This window comes from Sminthopsis crassicaudata, chromosome 4 (genome assembly GCF_048593235.1).
Source record: "Sminthopsis crassicaudata isolate SCR6 chromosome 4, ASM4859323v1, whole genome shotgun sequence".
NCBI classification, from domain to species: Eukaryota; Metazoa; Chordata; class Mammalia; order Dasyuromorphia; family Dasyuridae; genus Sminthopsis; species Sminthopsis crassicaudata.
In genome coordinates, this window is record NC_133620.1 from 415,822,487 (window position 1) to 415,836,559 (window position 14,073).

The 14,073-nt window shown below is 32.6% G+C and overlaps 1 protein-coding gene across 5 annotated transcripts in view; it reads right to left on the reverse strand.

Annotated features, from left to right (window-relative positions):
* Positions 1 to 1,171: 1,171 nt before the first annotated feature.
* The window catches only part of DBT (dihydrolipoamide branched chain transacylase E2), a 53,256-nt gene continuing 40,354 nt past the window's right edge, over positions 1,172 to 14,073 (reverse strand). For all 5 annotated transcript variants that reach the window (XM_074262791.1, XM_074262788.1, XM_074262790.1 and 2 more), the window contains 4 exons: positions 9,977 to 10,054; positions 6,625 to 6,816; positions 5,498 to 5,569; positions 1,172 to 1,794 (listed from right to left, as the gene is read on the reverse strand). In XM_074262791.1, the coding sequence (XP_074118892.1) occupies positions 1,627 to 1,794; positions 5,498 to 5,569; positions 6,625 to 6,816; positions 9,977 to 10,054 (510 nt within the window). In that variant the 3' untranslated portion in view covers positions 1,172 to 1,626. The remainder of the gene's footprint in view (positions 1,795 to 5,497; positions 5,570 to 6,624; positions 6,817 to 9,976; positions 10,055 to 14,073) is intronic.

Consider the following 14,073-nt stretch of genomic DNA (forward strand, 5'->3'; position numbering starts at 1 on the left):
TCCTTGGTTTGCCTTTCCTTTATAACTTAGTTGCCTCTAAGAACAAGACAAAATGAATTCTTATTGTCAGCACTTAGTAATAAGTATTGAGTGACCAATTTAACAGTATCACACTATCTTTGGTTCAGCAAAGGACAATAAAGAAGGCAGTGAAATCCCAAATAGAGGGAAAAGGCATAAGCTGCTACATGTAAAATGAACAACTACAGTATTTTCTTATATAAGAAATGATCAAATTTCTCAAAATTATTCCTTTAAATTAGCAGCTTTGAGATGATATAAAGAACCTCCAAATTACACTTTTATAAGGATCAAGAACTAGATAGTAATTCTTAAAGAATTTACTGGTTATTCAATATTTATTAAGCTCCAACTTGTATCATATGCAAGCCATTGTGGTAGAAATTGGGAATACCAAGACAAAAAAAAGAACAGAAACCGGAAAATAGTTCCTATGCTGAAGGAATTTCCATCCTACTGGGGGGATACAATATGATTACAAAAAATACAAAATAATTTTGAGGAGGAAAGAGCACCAACAATTGGGGAGAAAAGAGAAAGTCTTTGCATAGGAGATGGCAGCAGACCTAGGTCCTAGTGGAAGCCATGGTCTCTCAGAGGCAGAGATGAGGAGGGAAAACTTTCCAGGCACAGAGCAATAGCTTAAAAAGACACTTATGGCCAAGTGATGGACCATGCAGCTCATATCGGTTCATAGGCCAGTTTTTCTAGAATTCCTAAAATGTGAAAAGGAAGAAGCAGCAGCTCATGGCAGATACTTCTTTTCCCAGTAAGGCAAGAGACAAGGAGAGCAGGAAAGGTGGGAAGAAGAGTTTTCAGAGAGGTTATATTGGAAAAACTATACTGGGGAGTGTAATAGTTGATTAAAGGAGAACAAAAGGGTTGCTATGCCATAGTGATTGCTCAGCTGAGATTAGATTAATACATTTGTTATGGACCCAGTTAGCACAATGGTATACATTTCTTCGGTATCATATACGTAGAAATAAGAGAGGGCATATAGTGGAAAATGAATTATAAAATAAATTTCAGGATTTCTTTAAGGTCATCTCAATTTTCCCCCTTTTAAGATAAAGGCAGTGTTTTTGTAAGGGATGTTTATAGGAATGAAGATAACATTACTGAGTTTAATAAAAGTCTATTGAACATCTTTAAAGATAAACATAAGTGCACTTTATTTAATAATGTGTATAATTAATATTAGGCAAAGAAATATTATTGTATATAAATTCCTTTTCCCAATCTTTAAGATACAGTTTAAAAATATCATACTGAGATAGAATATGTAGATGTTAGTATTCAGTAATGTTAAGTCTTGTTGCTGCCAGCATCCCTTACATTTACTATCTCAGTACAAAATTAAGATGTTATACATCACACTCTGTTTTATAAAATTTAACATTTTTAAAAGAATTACAATAAAGCTGCCTAATTAAATTTAAAAGTGCAATATGGTAAGAGAGATTGCATTTTACTATAGGATATTGGTCATGTAACATAATCTTTCACATAATACAAACTTCAAAAAAGAACATGTTCTAGCATAGCTAGGTTTTATACATTATTCTGATGCCCAGAAAGTTTAAAAATGTTTCAAATCAATGTTTATTTAAGTTCTAGTAGCATGGAAGCTGGATTTTCCAAGTAGGATTTCCATAAATTAGAGAAGCGGGCCATTGTAGCACCATCAATAATTCTATGATCAGCAGACCAGCTCACATTCATTATCTGTGCTTTGATTACTTCACCTTTTTCATTAAACCGAGGCACAGCCTAGAAATAAAAAGGGAGGAAATTTTCACTCAGTTCCAAATTATATAAAGCAGTCATGGCTTCCAAGCCTATCTATGACTTCTCTAAATAGTATCAGTGAAGTCTGATGTGATATGAGGCTATATTAATTTAAGTTGAAAAACAAACTGCTTATATCTATATGTATCATCCTAGTGATTTCTCTTTTATATATGCTAGAGGGGTATTTTATTTAAGAGAGTTATCAATATTTCCTGTACTCAATGAAGTTTTTCAAATTATACTACTTCTCTGGGGATATATATAATTCCTTAAAAAGGAGTTCTTAGCCTTTTCTTGTGTCATGGACCTCTCTGGAAGTCTATAGAAACCTATGGACCTCTTCTTAAAATACTGTTTTTCGGTGTGTAAAATAAAAAAGGAAAACATGTTGAAATATATCTACAGCCTACAGTTTATAAACATTTATGAAGAACTTATGATGTGTCACACACTGTGCTAAATGCTGGGGATTATATATATATATATATATATATATATACACACATATATATATATGTGTATATATATATATATACACATATAAAATAAGGCAAAATTATGAAAAAAATTTAAAAAACCCCAAGTTTACAGATCCAAGGTTATGAATCACTGTTCTAAGAGAGTATCTGGCATGGATCTTCACCTCCATATGATTACAAACAAAAAAATGTGATGAGTACTGGCAAATGGGAATAGAAAGCTTTTGTTCTCCTAACCCCTCCCCTAACTCTCCATGCTTATTTGTGGCAACTAAATGATGATGATGATGATATTTATATAGTACTTTAATATTTGCAAAGTGTTTTGTTTATATTTTGTCTTATTTGATCCTCACAACCACCCATGAGGTAGGCACAGTTATTATTCCCATTTTACAGAAGAGAAGACTTAGACGAATAGATTAAGTGACTGGCCCAGAGTCATACAGCTAGTCCATATCAGAGGTAGGATTCAAAATCAGGTCTTATTCACTCCAAAGTCCAGTACTCTATCCACTATGTCAATTCTTATCAATCATTTTGTTAGAGATTCATTATTTTAAAACTAATGGCATGAATTAATAAATGAATTAAAAAGTTTTTCTTAAGATGTTACTAATGTGCTACCCACTATGCTAAGTACTATAAGTTCAAATTACAAAAATTATGACAGTTCATGTCTTCAAGCTTATATTTCTCATAGGAGAATAAAACATATAATAGTGTGTGGCCAGGGTAGAATGCTTTGTTTGGCAAGTCAAAGAGACAGTAAGGGCAGACAGAAGCAATTGACTGACACATCCTCTCCAGCAGTACTGATCTGATTTTTGTGTTCAGAGGAGATGGATAGCTAAGGTGGAGATATATAAAATGACAGAAAGATGGTCAGAACCCAGCATGCTGAGTATGTACTGCATTATTTTAAAAAATATTCAGAAGGGCCCGATTTTTCTTAAAAAAAAAAAAAAGGAGTTTGTAATAAGGACTCATGACAGTTCATCCAATATTACAAACTTAAAAGAACTTAGTAAAGAAAACAGCAGTTCTCTCCAAATGCTGGCAACCTATCTGGAAGGAGCTAGAGCAGCTCTGGATTGGGAAAAGGAAAGCCATCCCACTCTGTGAACCTATACACAATAGTTTTCCTCTTTTTTAAAAAAATTCTATTTCTCTGCTCTGCTTGCTAAAGAAAGTAAGACAAATAAAATCTCCTAGAAAGAGTGACAAATATGCAAATAATAAATCCAATTCCACAGGTACTCTCAAAGTTACAAAGTTCCTAACATATGGAGAGCCAGGCACACAAAGATAAAAGTGAAAGGAAATGTGACCAAACAGAATGCTGGCACTGGACAAGGGTTCAAATACTATCTCTGACACTAACTTTTGAGCCTCAATTTTCTCATTTTTAAAAATGAGGATAATATCTTCAGTGTGTATCTCACAGGATTATTATGAGCTCCAAATGAGATTATCTAAAGTACTTTACAAACCTTTCAAACTTTGTGTGTGTGTAAATGTCAGCTATTATCATGACTATGTCTACCACACTATATAGAAGATATGATGTGTATACACATTAAGTAAATATCAATAATTTGAAAGAAAGAAAACAGTCATAGGAATCACTGAATACTTAATGGGGGAGTAGATTCAGAGTTAAAGATAAAGCTTCTGAAAGGCTTGACACCCTTTGATGCCTCATTTTCTCTCTTCCACTGTATATCTAAGCTGTTGCCAAGACCCATTAATTTCATCTTTGCAACACCTCTCAAATATATCCCTTTGTGTCCTCAGACACTGACACTCTGGTTCAGGCCATCATCACCTCTGTCTGATTATTCTAATAGCTGCTGGTGGATTACCTGCCACAAGTCTCTCCCCACTCCAGTCCATGCTCCTTTTCAGCTAACAAAGTAATCTTCTTAAGGCCCATGACCATGTCAGGCCCCTATCCGATAAACTCCAGCGAACACTGGCTTTTAAAACCCTTCATGACCTGGTCTCTCCCTACCTTTCTGTGTTCTAAGCCTCATTCTCCTGCACTCCACCCTCCAGTTGCGCGTGACACTCCATTTCCTGACCTGGTGACTTTTCGCTGTCTCCCATGACTGGAATGCTCTCCCTCCTTGCCTCTGCCTTCTGGCTTCACTGACTTCATTTCAGTACTCTCCTCCTAAGATGACTTGCCATTTAACTCGCTTACATCTTGTTTGTCCAGTTGTTTGCCATCTCCCCCCCAGACCATGAGAAGCGTCTGTTTTTGCATTTTATTGTATGCCTGGTACACAGGAGGGGTCTCCTTGTGCTTGTTGGCTTACTTGAAAGATAAAAGTACACAAGGAGAGGAAGGCAGAGCTCAAGGGCGAGCCCCTCAGTCACCCAGCACTGGTTAAGTGTCCACTGTGTTTCTGGCCCTGGGTAAAAGGTTGGACACACAGTTTGTCCTTCTAAGAAGCTCACCATCTACCATCCAATAGAACAGTCAACAGAGTTTGCTATAACTGGAAGTTTTTTTTTTCTGGCTAGAATGCTCTTCCTCTTCTGCTTTGTTACTAACCTAACTTCACTAGCTTTCTTTAGTCCCAATTTATTTATTTATTTATTTTTAGGCTGGGGTTAAGTGACTTGCCCAGGGTCATACAGCTAGGAAGTGTTAAGTGTCCGAGACCAGATTTGAACTCTGGTCCTCCTGAATTCAGGGCTGGTGCTCTGTCCACTGCGCCACCTAGCTGCCCCTAGTCCCAATTTAAAAACCACTTTCTACAGGAAGCTTTCTTCAACTCCTTTTCATTTCCATGCCTTTCCTCTGTTAATTATCTTCTGTTTATCCTTATATAGCTTGATATGTGCTTATTTGTTTTCATATTGTCTTCCCCATTAGATTCTAAGTTCCTTGAAGATAGGGACTATCTTTTGCCTTTTTTTTTTTTTGGTAATCCAGCACTTAGCACAAGCCCTAAAACACAGTAAACACTTAATAAATGTTTATTGATTGATTAGCAAGCTAGAATATCCTGTTCTGTGGCAGGGAGATAAATTGCAGGCCTAGAATCTATAGAATCTAACTAGCTACTATAGGGCTATTCCCCAAAACTCAAATCTATAAACATCACAAAGGGTCACTTTACTTCTACCACTTACAAAAGGATAAAATTCAATGGGTGTTGACATTCCTGTTCCTGTTACTTATCTATTTATACCTTTATGGCTCCAAGGGCTCCAATTGCTACTTCTGGTGGCAATATCACTGGTTTGGCATAAGTACCACCAATCTAAAAAAAAAAAAAAAGTAGAGAAATTAGGATTTTGGCAAAAATACTCAAGAATTTTAGAGGTTTTTGCACTCATAACTTTATATTTTTAACTATAACTATGATTCATGAAATCCATATTAAAGAGGGACTTGAATCTGACAGAAGTGATTATTTTTCCTATTTTATTAATGACCAATTATTAGGATCAGAATCCAGATTTTATTTTCTTTTAACTTCTTCATTCAGGCTTTTGTAAATCAGCTAGTCTCTGAAGAGCAGAGCAAATGATGAGATTGGCACATAATTCTCAATTTTGAGTGGGATCCTAGCCTATGGGCAGAGTTTCTTTGTGATTGCCTTACCAAAAAATAACAACAACAATAATAAAGAACTCTAATCTTAATCTATTTAAATGAAGTATGGCTCTAAAAAGCATTAGACTAATGCGCTTGAAACCCCTGCCAAGATTCAACTTAAATGGTCTGGTAGAAATGGATGCCTTTGTTTGGACAGCTGGAAGCAGCTGAGTCTCATTATGAAACAGTTAGAAGAGCTAAAAGGTTTCAGTCCAACTTCTCATTGAGAGTTTGCCTTTCATTGATTATTTATCAATTTGGGGAGATTACCCACTTTACTTAAGATATGTAAGCATTTGATGATCTCTATGGTTTGTATTTGATCACCAAGAGAGACAAATGACCATTATATCATTTGCTAGCCTAGTTGATTATTATAATTAGTCAGAAATGGTATCTCAGGTTTTTCATTTATCACAAGTACAAGCTATATTAAGATTAACTGAAAAAACTTGGAGTGTTTAATGTAAAGAAGATTTGGGCAGAAATGACAGCTGAATTGAAGCACTTAAAAGGTTGTATGTCTTACAAAAGAAGAATAAGGCTTCTTTTACTTGGCCCAGAGGAGATCATTACAAGCAATGGGTTAAAGTTGGCAAAAGGTATTTAGTATTGCTGAAAAGAAATACTTTCCAGCAATTATTCCTGACTTGGTTAGTTCCGAAATTTTGTGACTCATTTTATAAATGTGAATATTTCAATTTTTACAGTACTCACTGATCCAATGTTGGACAATGTAAATGTTCCCCCTGTGATATCAGCAGTTCCCAGTTGTTTTGCAGAACCCAATTTCTGCAGACGATTTAATTCAATGGCAATCTCAAACACACTACAGAGCTGAACATTTTTCACATTGGGGACAATAAGTCCTTGTTCAGTATCCATAGCAATTCCAATATTATGAGAAGCCTATGAAATAAAAATAGAAACAGTAATTCTTTCACCAACTTAACCAAATAACAAATTAGGGAAAGATTAATTTTATTTCCCAGTGTTCCTCTAAAAAAGGCTGCCTTTTCCCCCTCTAATCTCTCTTTGTTTTTTAAAAAACCTTGACACATTATTTTTCCACCCCACCCCAATTAGCTGAATTTTGAAATAAAGTTTTAAATATATTCTAATTCCCACATCACTGAAACCAAATCACTTTTCCTAGAGATAATTCTAAAATTCAATCCACTTAACTAGATTTCTGATTGTATTATAAAGTGGCAATTATCAAACCAAAATGATATTGGCTAAGAAATGAGGGGTGGAATAGATTTAGTATACAATATATTGTAGTAAATAACAATTATTTAATGCTTGATTTAAAACTCCAACTTTTGGGATAAAAACTTATTACTTGAGAAAACAACTACTAGGAAAACTGGAAAAAATATGACAGAAACTAAGGATATATCAACATCTCATATTGTATACCACGATAAAGTTAAATAATGTACATGATTTTAACATAAAGGGTGACAATATAAGTAAATTAGAAGAGTATGGAGTAGTTTACCTGTCAAATCGGTGGATAAGGGAAGAATTTAGGATCAAACGGGATATGGAGAGCATTAAAAATATAAAATAAAAATTCTAATTATATAAAACTAAAACATTTTTGCATAAATAAAATAAAGGCAACAAAAATTTGAGGGAAAGTAGAAACCTGGTCAAAATTTTTTTACAAGTATGTCTGATAAAGGCCTCATTTCTCAAATATATAGAGAAATGAGTCAAACTTAAAGGAATACAAGGTATTCCCCAAATGATAAATGGACAAAGGATATGAATAGGCAGTTTACAGGTGAGTAATCAAATTATTTAATAGTCATATAAAATGCTCTAAATCAGTATAGATAAGACAAATACAAATTAAAAACAACTCTTGAGTTACTACTTCACGCCTAATAGATTGGCTAATATAACAGAAAAGGAAACTGATAAATGTTTGAATGAAGGGATATAGGAAAATTGGTACATTAATGTGAAGTGATCCAACCATTCTTGAGAGCAATTTGAATAGATACGCAAAAGGCTATAAAACCATGTACACCCTTTGACAAGAAATACTGTAAAGGGGAAAAACTATTTATACAAAAATATTCATAGCAATTCTTTTTGTAATGTCAAAAAATTGAAAATTGAGGAGATATTCAATAATTGGGGAATGGCTAAACAAATTGTAGTAAATGATTGTAATGGGATATTGTTGTGTTATTAAAAAATGATGAGCAAACTGATTTCAGAAAAATCTGGAAAGATGAACTGATCCAGAGTGGAGTGAGTAGAATCAAGAGAATGTCATACAAAGTAATAGCCATTCTTTACCATGAACAACTGCGAATGACTTAGCTATTTTCAACAATATAATGATCTAAGACAATCCCAAAAAAGTGATAATGAAAAGTACTTTTCTTCTCCAAGGAAAGAACTGATGGCATCTGAACAAAGACAAAAAGCATACTATTTTTCACTTTTTTTGGTCAGTTTTCTTCCACAAAATAACATGGAGATGTTTGCATGGTTGCATATATATAACCTATATCAAATTGTTTATCATTTCAGGAAAGGGGAAGAGGCAGGAGAGAAGGACAAAATTTGGAATTCACCTTTTTTTTTTTTTTTTTAATTCATTTTTCCAAATTATCCCCTCCCTCCCTCCACTCTCTCCCCCCGATGGCAGGTAATCCCATACATTTTACATGTGTTACAATATAACCTAGACACAATATATGTGTGTAAATACCATTTTCTTGTTGCACATTAATTATTAGCTTCCGAAGGTATAAGTAACCTGGGTAGATAGAGAGTAGTGCTAACAATGGAATTCACCTTTTAAAAAAATGAATGTTAAAAATTATTTTTACATATACTTGGGGGGGAATGAAATATTATTTTAAAAATAAAGGGGAATTTTCTGTGGGTTGAGACTTTCAGAGATGACTCCTTAGTAACTGCAAGTTTAACAGTTCTTCTATAGGAAATAGATTATTAAATATATGACATTGAAACTAGAGAAGAAATAAGGAAATAAAAGAGGGGCAAAAGATCTGGATTTCACCTTCCACTATTATTATGAGTATTTTAGATAGTAAAATATAAAGGGATGTTAGATGGTACAATCCAATGGGATTTTAGATGGCACAATCCAAAGGAAAGCAGTTTGTCCTTCTAACTTCAAGTTTATTTTCCTTCTAGGATGGGAAGACTCTGAGCCCTTAAGAGGATATATGAGGCTAGATAAAAGACAGATTCATGATAATATTGGGGGTTTGCCTCTCCACTATGCCTAAAATAATTTTCTTTCTGAGGGAGTACAAAAAAAAATGAATTGCTTATGTTTGGAAGACTGAACTGTACACAGAAAGGGAAGAGTTAAAACATAGTGTGGAGAATGGAATAATTTTTTACTATTTGTGAGCTATTGGGATTTCCTTTATATTTTCCCCCCTTCAATTTCTATGAGGTGAAATATATTTTTTAAAAAATGCAAATCAGATTTTTTTTTACCATAACAATTTCCTTTTTGTTGCACAAATAAAAATTGGAATTGCCTACAAACTTCTTTGTGTCAATGCCTTGGGAATGTTTTAATAAAGTGTGTGTGTGTGTGTGTGTGTGTGTGTGTGTGTGTGTGTGTGTGTGTGTGTGCAAATTTGATATTGATTTTTTTGCACTAGGATGTAATTTTTTAAGAAGCACTTTCATTACAAATCCAACAAAGCTCAAAGTTTAAATGAAATAAAATCAAGTTATTCAGTGGAACACAAAAGTCTTTAAAGTAGACTTTTTTTGGGCAAATTCTTAGAAATTGATTTTTGGAGGCTTTTAAAAATTTTAATCATTGTTCTTCAATATCCCCTTCCCTTTCCCCCCAAATACTTAACTATTTCATACACTGATAAAACAAAAGTTCCTTAAAGTAGTAATGCTTTATCCAAACAACATGATCAATTTGTCCCATATTCTTTGTTTCCTTCTTTAAAAACATTTATCATAGATATATCGTCAACATCTTTCAAATAAAAACACATTAAGCCACTTGCTACTAAAAGATTATTTTAAGTAGTACTGAGCAAACCTTATATGTTATATTCTGGCAATTTTCATCTACTGAAGCATTGAGAATAGGAAATTGCATTAATCCCAAAGATGCAGCCTGTAAACAGAAAAAAAAATGCTATCTTTAGTTATTTAAATTGGCTGTGAAGAAAAGGAGGAAAAAAGAACTAAATCTTTTTTTATCTTGGGTATAATTTCAAGCCCACACTACCAATATGCAAAACTGATCTCAAATGTAAACTTCTGATTTGAGAGAATAACATAACTCTAATCATTTAGGAAATAAACACAGAGTAGTAAGCTTTTGAATATCAGTGACTTTTAAGATGACAACCATGAAAATGGACAGACTTTTATGGAATCAAAGTTGATTTCTAAAGTTTAAGACATATTTTCATATAAATAAAACCTTAAGAATTCTATGGACCTAACACTTCTTTGACAGGAGAGGTTCAGATTAGATGGTATTTCAGGCCCCTATTCAGTTTCAATGACTGTCATGACCAAAGAATTGATCTCCTTGTGGTCACCCTCACTATACCTACCATAGCTGATCCTCAGAAAAAGACAAAATCTGATTTAAAGCCTTTCCAAGATAGGAAAACTTCCAATAACTTTGAATAGGCTTCTCAAAAATTGCAATAAAAACATAAGAAGAGAAGAAAAAATAACAGGAAACTTCATAAGAATGTTAATGATAAAAAATAGTAAATAAAACCATGTAAATTGTATTGAAACAGTATCAACAATTGTATCAAAAAAAGAAAAGGAATGTGTTGGGTACAATAAAATAAATAACAAAGAAAGGAATTAAGAGAAATGAAATGTGCAAAGGAGATATAAGAGAAAATATATATTGGGGGGAGAGAGAGAGAGAGAGAGAGAGAGAGAGAGAGAGAGAGAGAGAGAGAGAGAGAGAGAGAGAGAGAGAGAGAGAGAGAGAGAGAGAGAGAGAAGAGAATAATAAAAGTCTTCTACATTCAGAAAGACATATAAGAGGCTAATGGAATATGGAGTAGGGAGAACAGAAGGATTTTTAAAGGGAATCCTTGATCAAAGTTGGAGAACAACATATATTTAGAAAGGAATGAAACTTTTCTAAATTTATAAAGAAATAAGAGGGTAAAGGAAAAGGATAAGGATTGGGGGATATACAAAGGTGTACAGATTAACAGGAAAGAGATAAAGAGGGAACAACATACCCAAACATATTTAGTTTTTTCTTTTAGTTTTTTTTCAAGGCAAATGGGGTTAAGTGACTTGCTTAGGGTCACACAGTTAGGAAGAGTACAGATTTGAATTCAGGACCTCCTGACTCCAGGGCTGGCGCTTTATCAAGTACAGCATCTAATTGCCCCTCTAATATATATATATATATATATATATATATATATATATATATATATATATATATATGTATATTTGGAAGGCATAAAAGTCTTCTTATTTCAGCTATAATTAAGAGGGCGAGGGGAAAGGGTGGGGGAGAGGATAAAGGAGGGAACTTTGGAGGAATGGGGTAGATTAAGTAATAAGCAAGGGAGGTAGAAGTAAAGCAGAGAAGTCAGAAGGTATTTAAAATAAGATCCAAACATAATAATAAAGATCAGGAGTTGAATTTGTTAGGTTTTTATTTTAAAGCAGGGGTAGTAATTATGATCTCAGCACATTTGATCAATAGAGAAAAAAAACAGGGGAACTATATGGCATTATTAGTCATATTAATATTGACCTACTGAAAAACTGAATTAATAATGAAATAACTAGACAGTATAAAGTTGGAACACTGCCATGATATATGAAATGATGAATTGGTAGATGGAAAGACATGGATTTAGGAAGGATGATGTTATACATCTTTAAAAGAAACAGAGGATAAATAAGCATGGTATAGGCTTACAGAGATGTATATGAATACACATATGTTTATATGTACATACATACATATAATATATCCTTCTGGGGGGAGAGAGTGGGGAGGAAGAGGGAAAGAAATAAAGCCAAAAATGCACAGCAGAGAACAAAAGATAGCCTAGGAAAAAGAAAATGGAGAGCTCTGAAAACAATATGTAGTATTTATGAGATAGGCTTTCTTGAAATATAAATTATTGTTTTATACTTGAATCCTCTCATCTTCTGCTGTGCACAAGGCAATTTTTTTCTCTTTTGTATTTAAGTTTTAAATACATTTTTAAAAATAAAAAATTAACTCTAAAAATAAGAAAAATCAAGGCCAAAATCTAACTGAGATGTGAAGGTTAAATTTAAGTAGACAAAGTATATCTCTTTATATTTTCACATTTGTATATTTCATAGTTATTGTGATAAATAAATATATCACAAAAGAAAAGGAAAATAAAGAGAAGAAAAGAGAAATGCAATTAAAAACTTTTCAAGAAGTTAATTATTTAGAATACTTTTTAATTCTGCTTATCTAATTGTTACCTCAGTGCATTCAACAAAGGATTAAAAATAAATTAGGTACCATTTTATTTAAGTGGAATGAGATGGTAAAAAAGGAAGGGACTATAACAAAAAAAATTACAAGGAATAATAAATATAATAAGAAAGACAATATAATACAAGCTTTAGAATCTGAAAAATCTGACACATTGACTGAGTTGCCTTCTGTCAATTCACAGAACCACTCAATACTCTCAGGGAACTCTCTAAGACTATAACTTGAAGATAATCTACCAATCTACTGATAGCAGATGCTTTTTACTGGAAGCCCTTGGCCCAGTGAAATTACAGTTTAAAAAATTAGGAAGAAAATAAAAGCTATTGCTTATAGAAATAGAATATGATGATCTTGCAACAAAATTCCTATCTTTAACAAAGGCTATTGGGATTTAGTACAAATTAAAGAGTAACATAAAACAAAGGAATATTGTTTAGTTTTTTGCTAAATAAGAATTAAAATTAGTAAAATAATGAAAAATTAATTTCTTCCTGACAGAATGAATAATATAAATCATTTATGAGATAAGCCAAATTTAATAATTGTAATGTTGAATATAAATGGACTAAATTCCCCTATAAAAAGGTAAAGTTATAGAGTGGATTAAAAAGAAAAACAATTCAATAATGTTACCCTTAGAAAACTTTTCTAATGTCACATACTTAGTTCTGCATGCACACAGAGATTTAAGAAAAAGTAAATTTTGTCATGCTCTTGTTAGCTTAAGAAAATTTTGAGCTGCAAGAATGCTACGATTAAATTAGAAATTTTTAAGGTAAATAATTATATTTAGTGCTTAAAGGTACCATTAATGAAACTTAAAGAATCTTGAATAGGTATGTCAAATAATATAGTACTTAAATTGATTAAAAACTAAAAATTTCCCAGTAATAAATATGTATTAAGTTAATAGGATATTTCCATATTCTACTAACATAATGCAAACAAAAAGATAAAGCAAGGTTAAAGCTTGCATAGAATATTGAAACTAATTTTGACAGACATGGGAAAAGCTGCATGGAATAAACACAATAAATATATTTTTAAAATACAAATACAGCATTTACAAAACTAATCAAGATCTAGTTTATGAAAAAGTTATGGTTAGATATATTTAAATGTATAAATTTAAATATAGTTATAGTTAAATGTTACCAAATACTTGGGTTTTGGGGAGAACCTTCCTTCTTTCAAATTGTTATTGATGACATCACAATTCTTCTAGTTACTTAAATTCATAACCTTGGCAATTTCCTTAACACTTTCCTTCCCTTTAACCCTTATATCCAGTTAGCTAAGTCTTATTGAGCTTAACTCTACAACACCTTTCAAATTTAAAAAGAAAAACTAGCATTAACATAGTATTTTATACAGTGTTTTGCAAAATGCTATACATATGTGATCAATTTGTTCCCTGCTCTCTACTAATATATAATTCAGGCCATGGATTATTCTAACAAACTCCCAAATGTCCTGTATGCTTTTAGTCTCTCCCTTCCTTCAATCTTTTATCCAGTTGCTAAAATGGTATTTCTGAAGTACATATTTGATCATGTTACTTTTATCTTGCTTCTCCCATATATCCCTTTCAAGAAATCTTCAATGGTACCCTTCCACCTCTAAGATAAAATCCTAACTTCTCAGCCTTAAATAAA